At 40.6% G+C, this 19951-nt stretch overlaps 1 protein-coding gene across 6 annotated transcripts in view; it reads left to right on the top strand.

The window, feature by feature from the left end:
- frya (furry homolog a (Drosophila)) overlaps positions 1-19951 on the top strand; it is a 47909-nt gene that overhangs the window by 12996 nt on the left and 14962 nt on the right. For all 6 annotated transcript variants that reach the window (XM_075473103.1, XM_075473100.1, XM_075473099.1 and 3 more), the window contains exons 2-39: positions 728-927; positions 3200-3253; positions 4047-4186; positions 4321-4411; positions 4510-4589; positions 4668-4748; positions 5609-5777; positions 5981-6073; positions 6195-6293; positions 6902-7003; positions 7136-7239; positions 7482-7590; positions 7692-7778; positions 8162-8333; positions 8582-8714; positions 8919-9026; positions 9353-9608; positions 9825-10007; positions 10099-10185; positions 11448-11707; positions 11851-12040; positions 12304-12428; positions 12832-12889; positions 13034-13125; positions 13270-13442; positions 13811-13971; positions 14365-14475; positions 14923-15077; positions 15270-15372; positions 15820-15991; positions 16315-16571; positions 16656-16802; positions 16895-17063; positions 17785-17875; positions 17978-18060; positions 18504-18654; positions 18811-18914; positions 19061-19246. In XM_075473103.1, the coding sequence (XP_075329218.1) occupies positions 808-927; positions 3200-3253; positions 4047-4186; positions 4321-4411; positions 4510-4589; positions 4668-4748; positions 5609-5777; positions 5981-6073; positions 6195-6293; positions 6902-7003; positions 7136-7239; positions 7482-7590; positions 7692-7778; positions 8162-8333; positions 8582-8714; positions 8919-9026; positions 9353-9608; positions 9825-10007; positions 10099-10185; positions 11448-11707; positions 11851-12040; positions 12304-12428; positions 12832-12889; positions 13034-13125; positions 13270-13442; positions 13811-13971; positions 14365-14475; positions 14923-15077; positions 15270-15372; positions 15820-15991; positions 16315-16571; positions 16656-16802; positions 16895-17063; positions 17785-17875; positions 17978-18060; positions 18504-18654; positions 18811-18914; positions 19061-19246 (5056 nt within the window). In that variant the 5' untranslated portion in view covers positions 728-807. The remainder of the gene's footprint in view (positions 1-727; positions 928-3199; positions 3254-4046; positions 4187-4320; positions 4412-4509; positions 4590-4667; positions 4749-5608; positions 5778-5980; positions 6074-6194; positions 6294-6901; positions 7004-7135; positions 7240-7481; positions 7591-7691; positions 7779-8161; positions 8334-8581; positions 8715-8918; positions 9027-9352; positions 9609-9824; positions 10008-10098; positions 10186-11447; positions 11708-11850; positions 12041-12303; positions 12429-12831; positions 12890-13033; positions 13126-13269; positions 13443-13810; positions 13972-14364; positions 14476-14922; positions 15078-15269; positions 15373-15819; positions 15992-16314; positions 16572-16655; positions 16803-16894; positions 17064-17784; positions 17876-17977; positions 18061-18503; positions 18655-18810; positions 18915-19060; positions 19247-19951) is intronic.

Raw genomic sequence — 19951 nt, 5'->3', positions numbered from 1 at the left:
GTACCCCTGAAAGACTGCTGACTGTACTGTTCATTGCATGCAGATGCACACTTTTACCCTATCAGGAGTTCAGGAAAATGTGGTATTCATTGTAAGGCAGTTAGTCTACCCTGTCATTTCTGCATTTTTCACCTCAGATTTAGGAGTTTGTGTGGTTGATGTGTGGTTGCAGAATTTCAGGCTGAAATGAAAATGTCCCAGTTCTAATGAGATTTATATTTGCATCCCGATACTATATTTGGCACTTTTGTATCTGAAAGCAGCACTTTTTAACTCAAAAGTTAGTTTAAGGGATTTGTTTGGCCTAAGGGAAGCCAATCCATGGTTAAACATGGGCCACATCACAACACTGGCTGAAGGATGGTTACATGCACAAAACTCCTGCTACTCTTAAAGGGCAATGACATCTTTGGAACGAAATGAAAACACCAGCTGCTGGACATGGTGTATTCATTTCCATGTGTGTCCAGTTCTGTGTAGCTTTTAGAAAGAAAGAGCAGAGTCGGGGCAAGCCGGTGCCCTTTGGACAGCCAAACTCAGGAATGCTCAACATGTTGGGAACTTTCTGCCCATGTTTGGAAAATTCTCAGCAGTGCGCTGTTTGGTGATCTCTTTTTCTGCACAGATCTGTGGCCGATACTGTCCCACTCATTCATGCTTTAATTAGCAATGTTCTACTCAACAAAATTGCTTCCGGTAATGTGAGTTTTTTGTGTCTTTTCTGCAGCCTCACCCGTGGGGAACGGATACAGTAAACCTCCCATCCCTCCAGTCAGCTGCCTTCAGGGAGAGAAAGGTCCCCCAGCCATGATGCCCATCAGCATTGACCCGGAGAGCAGGCCGGGCGAATATGTCCTCAAGAGCCTGTTTGCCAACTTTACCACCTTGTCAGATCGCAAGATCCGCATTATCATGGCTGAGCCACTGGTGAGTAAGCACAGTGACAGACCAGAGTACCGCTTCTGATGTCCATAGGGATTTGTTGTTATTACTCTTGAAAGCTAGAACCCAGGAACACGACAGGAAGAGTCTTGCATTTCTAAGGCAGGTAGATTAGAGAAAAAGTTGCTGTTTGCAGCCTGTTATTAAAATTTGTATTTATCTTAATATGGTAGTTTTGAGTATATATATTTAGGACTTGGCTAAAAAAATCCTGAATTGCCCTCATCAGAAGTTTGTCCCTTTGATTTAGGAGATGTAGCGGGGGGATGTCTGAGACAAAGAAGACATGCAGCATGAGAGATGATAAGAAGAAAAATAGATATATTAGAGTTGTTTAAAATGGTAACAGTGTCAACCTCAAAAATCAATTCACTGTAAAATGCCTGTTCATTTGGTGAGGACAGTAGTGTGTCCTAAATCTTTATTGGCATGATTAGATGCTTTTGTTGATTTCTCAGTTCTTAATAATCTGTTACTAAACGGGAAACTTGTCCTTCCTATCCATTGTTTTATGATCATTTTAGAAAGGTAAAAATGAAGGTAACAGAAGGTAAATGTTTGCATTAAAATCCTGAAGAGACTTTTTGTTTAGTGGAGGTTGGAGCCAGACTGTTGGGCCATGATCGGCTGCCATGAATAATTCTGTCGACATGTATTTGAGGAGGTGGAGAAAAGCCACTATGTGTTAATGTGGGCAGCACTCCAACAGTTCGTAGAACCACATCAGTATCTCAAAATTGCTACTAAAAGTCAGCTAAAAATGAAGTGACCTATATTACCAGGAAAAGCCCAAAGTAGACTTCAACTAAAATACTTCACAGCCAGTCTTGATACCATGTGTTCTAAGTCACTGTTGGGTTGTCTACCAGGAATAGTTACACTTCCATGTGATTTTTGAACAGGTCTAATACACTGCAATGTTTACTTGTGGCAGAGCATCAGCAGGTCTGGATGTGCCAACTCCAGTTTTAGGGAGTGTGATTCACAGGAAGTTGTAAATCAGTGATGCCAGTCAGTGGGGAAGTGTTAATTACCACAGGACAAATGTGTCGCCCCTCTTTTCTTCTTGTCCTCTTCTTCATTGTCATCCTGCATGTGGATAAATTCATCATATTCAGTCCTCTGTGGTCAGTATTGGTTAATAAAACTCAAAAGAAATTAAGAACGGTTCTCAACGGGGTCATTTTAATTAGTGGCAGAAAATTAATTCAACAAAGAATGCTTTGAATCTCTGAGATGATTGAAAACTGTGTTGCTCGGTGCCTGACAAAGCATTGTAAACGCCTGACAGTGCAAGAAGGACTGACTTGTCTGTCCCTCCAGGACAGATGGGCTTCTCAGATGCCAGCATTTATTGAAAACTAAAAGGTTCATCTGCGCTTGCAGCTTAGCTGTGATCTGACTGCAAGAGAGAGAGAGTGAAATTGCCATCAGCCCACGCAATGTCAGTGTCACACATATCAGCCTTCTAGTTTTTTTGGATTAATCAGCAAGTGATGTGACACAGCTTGCTGTCTAGCTGATGAGACAGCAGAGGGTACTGTCTGGAAAACTCAAGAAGCAAAAAGGTAAGCTGATGTGGAACTGAGTATAGAACTGATCATTCTCCTTCAGTTTCTTATTAAATCAAGCCAATGATGAGTAATAAAGCTATATTTTTATCTTTAAAAAACAAAATGAGAGCCTTGGAGAAGTTATCTGGAAGTTTTCCAGTATTTTTAGTCTGATCACTAAAAACATTTCAGGCAGGATGATAACACAACTTTTCAACCATTGAGTTTGTTTGGTTGGTTCTTAACACAACTGTAATGAACTCCAATGTGAGGCTGTGAGACATTTTCACATAAACACCACTTGACTTAACATCCACACTCCTAGTCATAAAATGAATAGAACAGAAGTCAAGAAGGCTTCTACAGGAATGTCCATTCAGCAGGAGGACGAACACAGAGCCTAAATCCCTCCTGAAGGCTGCTATCTCTGATGATAGAAGACAGTAATAATGGGAGCTGCCATAAAAGTCCCATCTCTAATACTGTACGTGACCTGGCCTGCTCATGCGAGGCAACAGACTGATGGAGAACTCTCATTAGCTGTGCTGTAATGAGTCCCTGTTAAAAATACTCCCACACTTTCCTCTGACAGGTCAGATGGAGTTATGGCTTTGGATCAAACTTTGAAGAACTTTTCCGGTTGTAATTTATTTGATTGTAAAGACATGAAGAATTTTTAAATGACTCCTCTTTCTGGTTTTCAGGAAAAGCCATTGACAAAGTCACTACAGAGGGGCGAAGATCCTCAGTTTGACCAAGTAAGTGCAGAATGATCATTTATAAGAAAAACATGTATATCTCACCAGGAGATAACTGCACATATTTGTATATTTATTTTACATCTTCATAAAAACCTGAAGGAACATAAATACTGGAATCATAACATGCAACTAGACAAATCAAGTTTCACACTGTTTTAGTATCATGCTTCAGCATGAAAGGGGTGATGGCTGAAAGTCGTGCTTACATCGCAAGAGGTCTTTCAGATTCAGTCAAGGGCAGGAGTGTTTAACTTGAGAGCTGGCACCGTCTCAGCACTAGGTGTGTTTGGCATGTCTGTGGATTTCCAGAGAAGGCCCTTTCACAGCCACAGAGGTGTGTTTGTGCTGCTGTGCGAGCCCATTCAACAGCCTTACAGAGCCTGGATTCTTCTGCAGCCTTGTGCTGAATGAAGGGCTCGCTGTGTTCCCCAGTTCGACCAGACTCTCCTCCCTTCCTGTGTGCCCAGCCCGTTCCTTCCTTTTCAGCTCCCTCCCCCAACACTTAGGGAGGCTGCCCCGTGGGCACCATGTCCTTCTGCATGGTCCCACTGAGGGCTATTTCTCTCTGTTAATGTATTCTTTAAATTCTCCTCATTTAGTCTCACTCCAGTTACTGTTTTAAATGTTTAAATCATGAGCAGATTTAAGTAGAACTCTGTGTTGTCTTGGAATTTTAGCTAAAATTGCTGTACAAATAAACATAGGAAACACTGATTAGTATCTCTTACTTTGGTATGTTTAACACTGATTACCAATGTGCATTTGCACATTGTATGTCTTGCTCTTCTAGTTGATAAGCACCATGAGCTCATTGGCTGAATATAGTCTCCCCTCCATCCTGCGCACTTTGTTTGACTGGTACAAAAGACAGAATGGACTAGAGGAGGAGCTGCATGAGTACCGGCCAAGAGCCAACACCAAGTCCAAAAAGTGAGAACTATTAAACTGATTTGTCGATGCAACATTGCGTACTCAGTATAAAATGTAAAGACACACTGGTGAAGCTTGTATGTATGATATGATTGTCGAAAACTTGTTGTTCCTGTATTCTCTCTCTCTAACAGTGATGAGCAGCAGAGAGATTACTTACTTGAAAGAAGGGATTTGGCCATTGATTTCATCTTCTCTCTTGTTCTTGTAGAAGTTTTGAAACAGGTGACTTTACTAAACTCTCTGCTACACAAAAACTACATAGATTGCGCAAACTTTGCGCAAAAGTTTTCATCCGATTTTGTCTTCTACTTCTGTGCCAGATGCCGCTCTACCCTGTCCTTGACGGTTTGGTCAATGAAGTCATTAACTTAGCCTTTAAGCACTTCAGATACAAAGAGGGGTAAGCTCTCACTTGTTCCAACATAGATATATTTCCATATATAGTTTTGGGATGATCTGATTTTTGCTTTCCCTGCAGATATCATGGCCCTAACACTGGTAACATGCACACTGTAGCAGACCTCTATGCTGAAGTCATAGGAGTATTAGCCCAGTCCAAGTAAGCACCGAAGTTACTGTCCTGCGCCTCTGAATATCAGATCTTTGCTCACTGTTCTGTTGAGGTTTGTGTCATGCCACATTGTAGTTTATTGGTGTGTTCTAATCCATGATGGCTTTCTGCAAAACATTCCCTGGTTCAAAAGTCTGGAAGACCCTTTCAGGCAGGTCTCATTCACACCAAATTAGGAGTGGAAATTGAAGTCTCATGATTTGAACCTTTTAGATCGCTGCAGCAAAGGAGAATACCCTATACCCGACCCTAATATAGATATATTGTTGGAAGGCTGCAGACCTCGTTTTCAAAGTATGCACTGCTTATTTTCCTGCAGAAGACAATTTACTTAGCAAAATAGACGTATTTTCTTTGCTCTCGGGTCAAGAGAGGAAGGAAGGGGCTTCAGAATTTTAATACAAATTGATGATATATGTGCTGGGAGTGTCTTTAGAAAGAAATTTTAAGGTATGTTTGAATGTGGTTGACCGAGATGCAGAAACATCTATATTCACTATCTTACTGCATAAGCCGACAGGGAACAGTTTAAGAAATGCTTATATGAGCTCCCATGATGGATTGTGTTCTATATTTAGACCAGCTGAAGAATCTCATCTCTGGGCCAGTTTGAGTAAAGCTAGATGCTAGATGAGGAGTTCATCTTGGGGCGCAGGCTAAGAGTCTCTGTGTTAAGGGCAAGACAAGGGGATGGTATTCTTGGCAGTCTTTCTTCCTGAGTCATGACATTTTATTTTCCAATCACAACTCTGAGTTCTACATATTTGTGAAAGGACTGATTTTGAATTTGTCTGACTGAATAGTGCAGGCATCTTTATGTAGACCCGCATTTGTTTGTTTTTTCCCAGGTTTCCTGCTGTGAAGAAAAAGTTTATGACTGAGCTAAAGGAGCTGCGGCAGAAAGAGCAGAGTCCATATGTAGTGCAGAGTACCATTAGCCTCATCATGGGTGTCAAGTTCTTCCGAATTAAGATGTACCCTGTCGAGGATTTTGAAGCTTCTTTTCAGTTTATGCAGGTACAGCAGACTTCAGTATTGATATGAACTGGTGAACTACAGATTCAGACTTTATTCTCTTTTGCTCATTTTCATTGTTATATTCCACGTCTTTAAATATGAATGTCTAAAATGTTGTTAAAAATTCTCTGTCAAATTTTTTTCTTAATGCATTATAGTTTTAAAGTTTATAAGTTGCTCATGTTCTACTATCATTTCCACAGGAATGTGCTCAGTATTTTCTCGAAGTCAAGGATAAGGACATTAAGCATGCCCTGGGTGGCCTCTTTGTTGAGATCCTGGTTCCTGTTGCAGCGGTATTTTTCTTCCTTTTGTAGATGTTGCATGCATTTCATAATAATTGATTTAACTCGAAAAAGATCACCACAGTGGAAAGAATTGTGTTTTCTCATGTGGCCCCGTGTAATGTTGTCCCAGGCTGTGAAGAATGAGGTGAATGTACCCTGCCTGAGGAACTTTGTGGACAGCTTGTACGACACAACCATGGACCTGTCATCCAGAAAGAAGCACTCGTTGGTCAGTTAGAAAGCAGAAAAAAAACTGTTTGTTGCTTCACACCTCTATTTTCACTCTGACTGTTGCATGATGGCCTTGATGCCTGCAATGAATCCTCAAGGTCACTCTTGTGTAATGTTGTTTCATAACGTTAGTGTCAACACTAGAAATAATTTATGAGGGCGGTCAGAGCATAAAAAGGAGCATGAAAGCAGTGCAGTATATGTTAGTATAGGTAAAGTCCCATCCCCATCCCCAAAGTGTCTTGAATAAAGCGCACTAGTTTGCTGGGAAACGGAAGACAGCAGCTCTTATGAAACCACAGCATGTTGTTAAAGCCCCTCCGGCAGTGATTGTGGCTTGAGGTTATTGCTTTTGAGGGATACATCAACCGCAAGAAGCATGAAAAGAAAAAGCCTCATCATATCTCATTCTAAAAGAAAGTCTGAAAAGCATTCATGCAGATGTGGCTCAGTGATGTTGCATAGGTCCTTTAACTGTCCGCTAAAAGGGCACATAAGCATATCACAAATCATTTTCTATCATTATTATTATTTTAGTTTTTGCCTGGATATTTTTACAATGCAGTGTATGATAAGAAAATCTAAACTCTGCTTTCGTCCTCACAGGCTTTATACCCCCTGGTGACGTGCTTGCTGTGTGTCAGCCAGAAACAGTTCTTCCTTAACAGATGGCATGTCTTCCTCAACAACTGTCTTTCAAATCTGAAGGTAACCTGGAAATATGCCGTTAAATCAGATTGTGATAGTTTGTCAGTGGAATATTATCATTAGACAAATCAATCAATAGACAAATAAACTGACAGTTTCTGTCACTGACTTTCATTTCTAATCTTATTACAGAGTAGAGACCCTAAAATGGCTCGTGTTGCACTGGAGTCCTTGTATCGACTGTTATGGGTCTACATGATCAGAATAAAGTGTGAGAGTAACACTGCAACTCAGGGGTAAATGTCTTGAATTCCTTTTACGTACATCTTTTTCCTGCAGCCTTTGGAGTAAACTTGAATGTGAAAGATTTGACCATAAATTCCTGTTCCTCAGTACAGATTTTTAAAATGTAAAAATTAGTCTTGAATATAAAATTCCCTTAAAATAAGCTTACTTTAAGCAAAAGAGTCACACACAAATACATTTGAGGGCATGTTCAAAATATCCCCGTGATGTTTTATTTTCTTTGTGTTCACAGTCGTCTCAACACCATCACAACAACGCTGTTCCCCAAAGGATCCCGCAGTGTGGTTCCAAGAGACATGCCTCTGAATATTTTTGTCAAAATCATTCAGTTTATTGCACAGGTAGACACAGTGAACTCTCAGTATTTAATGGAACATAAAGACAGCATTGTTCCCTCACTGTGAGTTGTGACATGAATACATTTTTCCTTATTTCGATACAGGAAAGACTGGACTTTGCCATGAAAGAGATTATCTTTGACCTTCTCAGTGTTGGAAAACCTGCGAAAGCCTTTAGTCTTAATCCCGAGGTACACAATCAATATTTATCTTTGTGGTGGTTGAGATATAGCCTAAATATATGTATGACAACTGACATATTGAATATGAGAATTTAGCAAATTTAGCTAAATAAACAGACAAGTATTACTTCCCTATAAGTAATGATACTTGGCTTCTTCCTGATAAGTGTTTGAAACTCTTTGGGTTTAAAATGAGGTAAAAACACATATATGCTATACATATCTTATAGTGTTCCTATAAGTTAGAACCTGTGAATGCCAGGTAACTCCCCTTTAGGTACAGTTTCTTCTACAATTCCTTTTCTCAACTGGTGTTTCATTTTCATTTGTAAATGTCTGATAAAGCAATACTGAAAGCAGGAATTTACCAGCAAAACTTCTTTTCTCCTCAGAGAATGAATATTGGCCTGAGAGCATTCCTGGTGATAGCCGATAAACTGCAGCAGAAGGACGGAGAGCCTCCTATGCCGAATACGGGTTGCACTTTGCCCTCTGGGAACACACTCCGAGTGAAGAAAACGTACCTGAGCAAAACGCTGACAGACGAGGAGGCCAAAGTCATCGGTGAGGGGGACAGACCGTGGTCAGGAATGTTTGCAATATCCTGCTTCTTCAGACTCATATAACAGTCTCAGCTCAGTCTCAATAATATTATCAATGATAAGAATGATAATGATCATGATAGTATTAAATCTGAATATTTAAATTGTAGGACAATTGTTTTTGTTTTAAAAGTTTTGTGAAATCTCAGCTATAAATACTGACATTTTTGCAGATGATATGATTATTTTCTCTTCTGTCATTTTCTCCAGGGATGTCGCAGTATTATTTTCATGTGCGGAAGACGATTGACAACATCCTCAGACACCTGGACAAGGAGGTGGGACGCTGCATGATGATGACAAACGCTCAAATGTTGAACAAGGAGCCTGAGGACATGATCACGTAAGCGTCCACATGCACTCTGGCAACTTAACCGCCAAACAATTAAGTTGGCAAAGGTCCTGAACTCTTAAAATGTTAAATGTGCCATCAATGACATGATTAACTTATTAGACAATCTAATTTTTATTAGCAAGATGGATCAGTTTACTTTTATAGATTAACACACTTAAAGTATGACTCATAATTCAAATCTGGCCTTTTCAGAGGTGAAAGGAAGCCAAAGATCGACTTGTTTAGGACATGTGTCGCTGCCATTCCTCGAATCCTGCCTGACGGGATGTCCAAGCCTGAGCTCATAGAGCTGCTCTCTCGGTGAGTTATGTCTTATGCGTGCTATACAGCGCACGATTTTGGGCTGTCTTAGTTGGAAGATTACCACAGTGAGACAATCATCGCAATTTCGTTGGTAACAGGGATTTTATGTGTGCAGTGAGAATGGTTCAGAGACAGCCAGTGTCGTGGTCTTTGCGACCAAAGATAACTTAATAATTTTCTGAGAGCAACAGGTGATGTGTTTCTGTATGTCAGATTTTTTGTTTTATTGCTCTGATAAAATTAAGCCTTACAACTCAACCTTATTCTGTTCCTGCAAAAAGAACATTTTCATTTTGTTTTTGTTTTTGTTTTTGCCTTGTCAGATTGACAATCCATATGGATGACGAGCTTCGACTCATAGCTCAGAACTCTTTGCAAAGTCTGCTGGTGGATTTCTCTGACTGGCGTGATGACGTTCTGTTTGGGTTCACTAATTTCCTGTTGCGTGAGGTCCAAGACATCCACCAGGGATTGTTAGATGCTTCCCTCAAATTACTGCTGCAGCTGCTCACACAGTGGAGACTGACCCTGGCTACTTTGGGGAAGAGCCTCGACAATACGAAAATACACACTGTTGAGGTAATCTTTGTCTCAGTCGTAACACATCTTTAAAACTTTAACATGAGAAAATGGCACAGTTTGCCTGGCTTGGTTTTTTTCCTGTTATATACCTCTCTGATTGCTTGTACACTTGCTCTAACAATTAACTGTTGTGTAGATCTAAAACACAAAGATGTAATTTTATAAGATATTCGGGAACCAAGCTTTTGTTTTATTTTGACGTGTATGTCACAGCTGCTGCAGTCCAGCTCGAGCCTTAAAATGCCTGCAGAACGAGGTCCACACTCCACTGTGTTGCATGCTGTTGAGGGACTGGCTCTTGTACTGCTCTGCTCCTGCCAGCTGAGCACCCGCAAGCTCGCCATTGCTATACTCAAAGAGATACGGAGTCTATTTATGACCATCGGACAGTCTGAGGTAAAAGGAAGAAAAATCCAAACTATGGCTAAATGATATACTGTATTAGAGATTGATATCCAGTGTACAGATTGATTTTTTCCATCTGCAGGATGATGATAAACCAATGATAGAGGTTATGGACCAGCTCAGCCCCGTTATCCTGGAAAGTTTTGTCAATGTTGCTGTCTCTGACACAGTAAGTTGTTTGTAAGCTTCTCTTTGTGGCTCAGCTCCAAAGTAAACCCACACTCTCAGACTAGTTCTGTGTTTAAGTTTTATTTTCTCAGAAGTTGACTCTCACAAGGTTCATATGAGGTGACTTGATTCGCAAATAGAAAAGCAAGATGCCAATTCGTTGTGTCCTCTCCAAAAATTCAAGCTGCTTTGAAGAGACGATTTGCTGTCATTGAACGACTGAACTAGAAACAGTGCTGTGAATTAGTTTTTTTGGTGTGTATTTAAAAGGTATGCAGTTCAACAAAGTTAGTAAGATGCCTGAAATGCCTCATTCATTGCCCAGGCTTTTCCTCCTCTACCTAACGACATCATTATGTAATACATTTGTATAGCACCTGTCGAGTGGCTGGTGTGACATACCTCAGAGAAAGAACGAGCTGCTGCCTTGCGCTCCACCCCAATAAACTGACCAATCAGAGCAGACTGGACAGTTCAGTGAGAGGGATCTTAAAGTGACATGAGATAATACAGAGCATTTTATACAGACGGTGACAGAGGTATTGTGGGGTTTTTTAGATTAAAGGTCCAGTGTGTAAAACGAAGAGAAGTCCACCTACCTCTAAACAACAGTTGGACACAAAAACACAAAAAGGCCTGGTGAAGATCAAGTATTTTGACGGTCCTTTCTGGACTATTGCAGTAATACAGTGTTGTAACATGCTGAGGTGTGTAGAGAATCTTCATGTGTTTGGAGTTCATAGGTTCATAAGCTTTTATAAGGTAATGGAAACCCAATAATTCTTTTTTTTTACCAAGTTCTAAACTAATGGTGGAATAGTTATGAGAACTGTATTGGATCTGCTCCAATAGATCACCTCCAAATATTACACAATGGAACTTCAAAGCATGTAAAACTATTTCCACGGCCCTCAAAATTAAATTATAAACCTGAAGATCAGCGTAATATTGTATATTTAATTGTAAGGGTTTATTTGGTTAGTAAACATGAGAAACCTGAACAAAGAACTGGAAATTAGTAGCTGCTCTCTATTTCAGCCTCATCTATGTAATCATCAGTTTATAAACATGATGCGAATCATTGTGATTTGTATAGATTGCTATAAAACAGTAAATATTCTAGATGCTTCACAGAATTGTGTTTTATATTTAAATGATACTTCCTATGTGTAAGAATGATAGACAGACGAAAGCGAAGCTTCTTTTTTTAACTTGGTCGTGACCCCTGACCTTTGCCTGTGCTGTGTCACCGACTCATTGCAGGTCACCCTGCCAGCTGGCCACCACGTGGACCTTCAGTGGCTCGTAGAGTGGAATGCACTGCTTGCCAACAGTCATTATGACATCAGGAGCCCCTCGCATGTGTGGATCTTTGCCCAGTCTGTGAAGGATCCCTGGGTTCTGTGTGTATACAGCCTTCTCCGACAGGACAACCTGCCCAGGCACTGCCCCACAGCTCTCAGCTACGTTTGGCCCTACGCCTTCACTCGACTGCAGATGCTAATGCCTCTGGTAGACCCAAAGTAAGTGTCCTCATACATGGCAGTGAGATCAGGAACGACCCTCAAGCACTTCTTCCATCCCCACCTGATGCAAATTCGCCATTGAGCTTCTCAAGATCCCCTGTTAAAATAACTATATATTTCCTTTTTGTATTATTTAACAGTAATCCAGTGTATGCAAAGAAGACCAGCACCTCTGGCAGTGGAGATAATCATGTAATCCTATGGAGAAACTACCTGATCCTTTGCTTTGGGGTGGCCAAGCCCAGCATCATGAGCCCTGGCCATCTGAGAGCATCGACACCTGAGATCACGACTCCTACGCCTGACAGCGGTGTCAGCTACGATAACAAGGTAGCTGTCTCCCTGTTCTCTGGCCATATTAATTCCCTAGGTGCTTTGTTTCCCCAGGATCAGGTGTTCATACTCAGCTTGTTGACATTCACACTCAAAGGATCAAATTACATGGCAGCAATTTCACATGAATGGAACAGGAAACTGATATATTCTTCACTGAATGGACACTTATCTCCATGCAACCCTGTGTAATTAGTGGTGTTAAAGCAGCACGAGAGATTTTACTTGTGTGACTGAACAGTTGGTGTTTGATGTTTCAGGTTATTGGGAGCCCATCTGTGGCTTGGCTTCTGAAACAGTTGGTCCCACTGATGAGGTCAGAGAGCATCGAGTTGACAGAGTCATTAGTTCTGGGATTTGGTCGCACAAATTCACTCGTATTCAGGTATGAAAAAACTAGGTTTAAAAAATTCTAATTTAAATATTTGTTGCTTTAACAAACCAAGGTGTCGACCAAGGTGTAACAACCAAAAATTTAATATCTGCAGTATTTTGCTTGCACTGATTTAATCTGCAGTTTTATTTTTGTCTCTTTTAATGAGAGAAGCAGTGAAATAGAACTAACATCCATTATTTTCAGTGGAATTAAAGTCTGTACTGACCTATATTTTAGTAAATTTGAAATGATGAACGGAGGATTATACCTGAGTGGTGCCTTATCACCATTTCCAGCTAAATCCAAATAATTTAATAGACATCAGAGTTTATTGCTTAAATCCATTTTCCTTAGAATTTTTTTTAGAAAAAAGCACAATTCAGTATGTTAATATTTTACTGCTTGCACACAGGGAGCTTGTGGAAGAGTTACATCCCCTCATGAAAGAGGCATTAGAAAGAAGACCTGAGGTTTGTTGGTCACATTTGTACCACAATATGTAAAAGCAATATATCTACTATTAGAACAACTAGGTAATGGACTAGGCTAAAAAGTTATGATTTAGATCTCGGAAGTCTTTTTCATTACGGGTTTGTATCAATGACCCCTTGCAGAACAAGAAGCGGCGTGAGCGGCGTGACTTGCTGAGACTGCAGCTGTTGCGCATTTTTGAGCTTCTGGCTGATGCAGGCGTAATCAGTGACAGGTTAGTGTGACTTTAGTTGACATTTGTTGCCCACCACAGAACGAAATCACATTTGGTTAACATAACAACACCTTTTGCTGCATGATGAAATGTTTGTGATTCCTCATCACTGAGCATCTCCACATTTATTCTGTCATCCTGCAGTACGAACGGAGCCCTGGAACGTGACACCCTTGCCGTTGGCGCTCTGTTCCTGGAGTATGTGGATCTAACCCGGATGCTTCTGGAAGCTGAGAATGACAAAGATGCAGAGATTCTCAAGGACATTCGAGCTCACTTTAGCGCTATGGTGGCCAACTTCATCCAATGTGTACCAGGTAGTCCTGCCATTAGCTAAACTGTCCTTTTTTCTCAGCCCTGTCACTTACAGTGCTCGGCAGCTTAGACTGATAACACACACAGCTCTAGACTCTTGGTTCTGAGCTCGATTTAGATGTTGTCCATTGGGAGTAGGTCCATAAATAGTACAACTTAAAGGCAGAGCAGGCGGGGGCAAGTGATGACTCATGGGTTTCCAAGCTTTCACAAGTCTAAACTTAACAGTTAATGGTCTATCAAGGGACCTCAGCACTTCATTATTATTCTAACTCTCCCTTTAGTTAGTTATGATCCCAGCATAATTTTGCTGGCTCTTCACTTTCCCTGTGTGCACACCATTAGCAGCAGCTTTTGTTTCTCTCCCCAGTGCACCACAGGCGCTTCCTGTTCCCACAGCAAAGCCTTCGGCATCACCTCTTCATCCTCTTCAGTCAGTGGGCTGGACCTTTCAGCATCATGTTCACCCCTCTGGACCGCTACAGTGACAGGAATCACCAGATCACCAGATATCAATATTGTGCACTAAAGGTAAAGAGAAACACTGGCTGAGTTACATTTTCAAGATTACTGTGGTTAAAACCTGTGAGAGCATTCACTGGCCTGCCCATTGTTGGGATTAAATATTGTTTTGAGGGAATGAATAAAAGCCTCCACTTTTACTCCATGTGGCAGATATTATTTAATGACAACGTTTTGATCTCAACTTTGACTTTTGTTGGATCAAAAGTTGGGTCTGTTTGTTTATGCCTGTAACTCCCTCATGTTTTTGCAAATGAAATGTTTTTTTGTCACAATTTGATAAAAAGGTTGGGATGCAGTGTTGGCATTGTATGTGGGGAAAGGTTGAACAGTGAAAGAGTTTGTCATGAATCTTAAAGCCATTTACTTGTGAGCATACTTGACTGATGTTTGTTTTTCCAGGCCATGTCTGCTGTGCTGTGCTGTGGCCCTGTCTTTGATAATGTTGGCCTCTCTCCAGATGGATACCTCTATAAGTGGCTTGATAACATACTAGCCTGCCAGGATCAGCGGGTCAGTAGCCAATACTTTACCACTGTGGTTGCATTTAATCAAAGAGCTGACCTAACTGACACGCTTAAGCCTGTTATTTTAAAGGCTAGCTCTAGTCCTTTCCAGCTGGTCAGTATCATTTTACAGGAGTGCTGGCAAGTAGTGAAGGATGGTTTTGTTTAAAAAAAATACTTGTCTGATGTTGTCTTTGCCACAGTTTATTGTGTTAAAAGATAAAGTTGACTGAATGTTGATTTTACACATTTTTTCTTGTAAAAAAACAATTATGCAGCTTGAGCTGAAGTATTCACAGGGCATGTTGCCATGAAGTGTAATTTATCATTATTTTGGTGTAAAAATGTTGACCTACTGGGATTATTGTACACTAAATTCTTAAATCATAGATTGAGAAAAGATATGATCAAGATATATCAAGGGAGTCTGTGTTGTTATCTGCTTCTGGCTCAGGTCCATCAGCTTGGCTGTGAAGTCATTATCCTGCTCCTGGAGCTCAATGCTGACCAGGTCAACCTATTTAACTGGGCTGTGGATCGCTGCTACACAGGCTCTTACCAGCTTGCTTCAGGCTGCTTCAAAGCCATTGCTACAGTCTGTGGCAGCAGGTACAGAATTTCACAATCTCTGCTCTCATTTCTTCGACATCCTGATGTCTTGTCCTAGTGAGAAAACCATATTAACAGAACTCACTATTTTCTTTGACTATCTGAAGTTCACGAAACATTAACCCAAACACAATGCCAAACACTTACTTTCTTAATATTGGTTCAGTTACTTTTTATGTCTGTCCTTACCAGCAAGAACTACCCATGCGACATAGTAATGCTGCTGAATCTGGTGCTCTTCAAAGCCTCAGACACCAACAGAGAAATCTATGAGATTTCAATGCAGCTAATGCAGGTGAGAAACACAAGTATCGATCAGTGTGCTTGTATTGTTTTTCTTGTGTTTAGTCTTGGAACTCATGAGATATAATCTAATGACCAGTACTCTGGGAACAACAGTCAGTATTTCTGGAATTCCATATTAGCTAGGGGTAGAAATCTCAAGGCACCTCAAAATTTGATATGATTACTGTGGTGCTATTTTAAAGAAAATGTTTTTTTATAAAAAAAAAAAGTACCATGTGACTACCTGGTACCATAACTAATTAACTTCCAATATATATTGTTATTAAAACAAAAGAAAGAGATGAGGCAAGTCAACTGGGAAAGTTAGTGTTTGGACTACAAACCTTCAACATAAACCCGCTGGTACTAAAACTCCTACAGATCTTGCATTTACATATGAAAATTTGTGTTGGTAGAGGGTCTGATGTAAATAACATCTTCTTCCTCTTTTGAACAGATCCTTGAGGCTAAGTTGTTCCTGTATTCTAAGAAGATTGCAGAGCAGAAGCCAAGCGACATTTTGTATGGCACCCATGGTCCACTGCCACCTCTTTACAGTGTCTCCCTGCCTCAGCTCTCCAGTCAGCTGGCCAGGATGTACCCTGAGCTCACGCTTCCTCTGTTCTCAGGTAGCTGTTTGTATAGTATGTGTGTGAGTGCAGTAGGATTAACTTACAGCATTTTACTGTTTCATTTTTTGTTTATGCTCTAATACTAATTTCTGACAGGTTTCTTTTTTATTTCATTTGCTGTGTTGATGGACGCTGTGGTCAGAGCTTAACTTGCCAAGGGATACTTCTTATTCAATTCAGTATATTTTCTAACTAGGATTAAAGTGCCAGTTACGATGAAATTGAGTATGCCTTTTTGTGTTAGATAATCATGCAGAACACAAATACTGGCGTTCACTGGTGTTATTCTGATGTCAGTATCATCTTTCTTTCTGTTCCAGAGGTTAGCCAAAGGTTTCCCACTACTCACTCCAACGGGAGGCAGATCATGTTGACCTACCTTTTGCCCTGGCTGGGTAACATCGAGCTGGTCGACGGCAGCTTGCTGCTTCCAATCTTCACTCAGTCCACCCCAAGCTATGACTCCTGCAGCCAAATGACCAACACAGGCTCATCACACCAGCTGAAAGGAACTGGCTGGGGGTCATTACAAGCTACATCTATGGTTCTCAATAATCTCATGTTCATGACTGCCAAGGTAAAGTAGGGTTTGGGGTTTTGGTGAAAGATTAATATGAGATCAGTGCAGCTAATGTGGCTATTTTTAAATCATCCTGACTAGTATGGAGACGATCTACCTGGATCAGAAATGGAGAATGCCTGGAACGCTTTAGTCAGCAATGAGAAGTGGAGCAACAATCTGAGAACCACACTACAGTTCCTGATCAGCCTTTGTGGTGTCAGCAGCGACACCACCCTTCTCCCATATGTAAGATATTTAGACATGCTGTAAAATGTTTTTTTTGTTTTTTTACGTTTTTAGTTGCTCACATGTATTCTATGGTATGTTTGTTTGTTCAGATCAAGAAAGTGGTGATTTATCTCTGCCGAAATAACACAATACCAGTCATGGAGGAGTTGATATTCGAGCTACAACAAACAGATCCAGTCAACCCTGTGGTGCAACACTGTGACAGTCCTCCTTTCTATCGCTTCACTGCCACGAGCAAACCCTCTGCAGTAGCTTCAGGTAAGTTTGTTTTAATCCATCCTCTCTGGGGACCCCTGTGCTGGGTCTGGCTGTATTTGTTATCAAACCAACACCATTTTAGAATGTTTCCAAGCATGGCACATTCATTGAAGAGGCTTCATAATGCTACTATGACTAATAAGGTTTTAGTATTTATTGTTTCAGTTACAGTAACATTGGTTCAGATGCAGCTGATCATTTATAGGGTTATTTCAATAAGATCAGTATCACTCTGGCATTGTTGTGAAGTTGTTATATTCTCTCAGATTTACAGTTTTCATGAAGCAGAAATAAATGTAAATGTAAAGTTTTGATGGAATTTCTCAAATCACACTCTGGCCTCGTGGTAAGGATAAATATAATTGTTTTTTCAGAATAGTCTCTTGTCTCCTTAGAGAATGCTCTCTCAGAATACACTCTTCTGTCTCTTATCAATAGGACTCAAGGCTGGGGAGTTTGATGCTGGGGATGTTTTCAAGGTGGTTTAAAAAATTGTCTAAGGCTTCAGGGGTTATAAATGCTGCCTCAATGTATATAATCAACACCAGCTGAAATGTGTTGGACCCTATTTTTGATTGGAAAATTCTGCCAACCTTGAAGTCCCAACTGCGTCAGTGGACCCATTTAGTGTTTAGAAGTGTAAGCTGTTTTCTCAGGATAGATCCCCTGCATTAAATGTGAGCTATGTTATAAAACATCTAAGGTTTTTGTTCATTTTCAGGCACAACATCAAGTAGCAATACTGTTGTGGCAGGCCAGGAGAGCTTTCCCGACACAGATGATACCAAAACAGTTAAGGAGAATGAGGAAAGGTAAAGTATGCAATGATGTCTTAAATGTTGTGATTTAATAGATTACATCATTAGTAAGACCCGTGTGATATGTATAAATGTATATATTTTTATTTGTCTCAGGCTCAGTCACATAATGCGAGCACACAACCGTCTGGAATCACGGTACAGCAACAGTTCAGGAGGATCTTATGATGAAGAGAAGAGTAAGTGTTTTTCTGTTGTGAAACCCCTGAAAATGCTCTTGTTGTCATGGTTTTATGATTGTGAAATACATGAGCTGGCTTTGAGGGTAAGATGGTAACCGGCATAGTGCCATTGATAATGCATGAGCAGCGTGCTGAGTGGCCCGGGGCTTTTTAAAGGAATTCTCTGAGAACTGGCACTAAAACACAAGTAGTTGAGCCAAGGGCCCCTGCATTTCAGCTGCTGACCCAACAGCTTTGTTGGGCTGAACTAGTCCAAATGTGAGTAAAAAATAGCTGCACATTAAAGAGAATCCTGAAGTACTCCTTCAATCCATGCTTCAAAGCTATAATTATCTTCTAAGAAGTTATGTTTCAAGCTACTATTTTAAATACAGCTCCCATCTTTTTTTTTTTCCCTATGTATTAAAGATGTGTCAAATCAGCATTGTGTTACCCTTCAGGTGAACCTCTGCCCCCCTATGCTGATTGGCTGATGGTTGTTATTGAGACCAACCAGCCTCATCCTCTGCCAATGCCCCTCAGCGGAGGATGTTGGGCTCCACTGGTGGACTATTTACCAGAGACCATCACTCCCAGGGGACCACTGCACAGGTTAGACGCCTGCATACAAATTATGTCCACCCTATCACTCAAACACCATTTCTTGGAAGCTGCCATTGTTAATTTGATTTAAATCTGTTTTAGGAAGCATGTTTCATTCATTCCAGAGGTTTTACAGATGTGTTTTTTTTTTTTTTTTTAATATAGGTGTAATATCGCTGTCATCCTCATGACAGAGATGGTGGTGGACCACAGTGTGAGAGAGGACTGGAGCATGCACCTGTCATTACTGCTACATGCCCTGTTTTTGGGTAAGGTCCCAGTAGAAATAGCCCTTAAATGAATAGATAGACTGTGATAGAAATGTGTTATCTTTAAGTCTTTGCTCGTTTATCAAAGCACCAGTTCACACTGCAGTGAAGCAGACTAACTGATCTGATAATGTTGTTTGCTTCAGGCATGGATCACTATCGTCCGGAGGTGTTTGAACACAGCAAACGCCTCCTCCTCCACCTGCTCATCACATTGTCTTGTAACAACAACTTTCAGGCCATTGCATCAGTCTTACTGCAGACACGCGAGATCAATGTTAGCAAGACCCTGACCTGCAAAATAAGCCTGCAGCCAGAGTATTCACCATCAGGTAAAAATATCCACCTTTATTAACCGTTACAACTGTGACTTTTCCCGGCCGTGAATATAATTGCACTTTTGAAAAAGGTGTGTCACAGGTCCAGTTGACAGAGTAGCTTGGCATTTGACACAAGACTCTTCCATTTTGCTAGTATAAACTTGAATGTCAGGAGGGGATGGCTAGAATTCCTTTAAGACTATAGATACTTTTCTTATCTTGGGAGAAAATATTTGGACACTGTGCCAAAAGCAATATTGAGCACAGAGGACATCAAAGGTCTTGATTAAAGCATTCCATTCTGCTATTTTTATCCTCTTGCCCAAATTGGGGCCATCTGCTTGGATAGGTGGTTGTTTACATCTGCCCCTCCCCCTGCTGATAAACTGTTTTGCAAATGCCTACGCATTGTAAAAAAATCCAAAGTATTCTTTGTCCAGTTTACCATTCATTTTTCAATAATGATAACACACGAACAATTACTCCTCCACTGAAATTAAAAAAAACATTCTTTGTTATGTTTTCACTAAAATGTTTGCAGAAAGAATCCATTTTCAATAAGTAATGATGTGATTAGGTGAGCAGCAAATTGGTAGTTAAATTCAACTTCACCACATTAAGTAAATGCAGTCAGTAGATGAGGCTTATTGGATTTACATTCCAGGCGATGTTAAACACAGGTCATGATGCTCTGTACACATATTCTTCTTGCATGAC

This window comes from Odontesthes bonariensis, chromosome 9 (assembly GCF_027942865.1).
Source record: "Odontesthes bonariensis isolate fOdoBon6 chromosome 9, fOdoBon6.hap1, whole genome shotgun sequence".
NCBI lineage: Eukaryota > Metazoa > Chordata > Actinopteri > Atheriniformes > Atherinopsidae > Odontesthes > Odontesthes bonariensis.
Note: the sequence above shows the minus strand (reverse complement) of the source record. Positions and strands in the feature narration are given on the sequence as shown.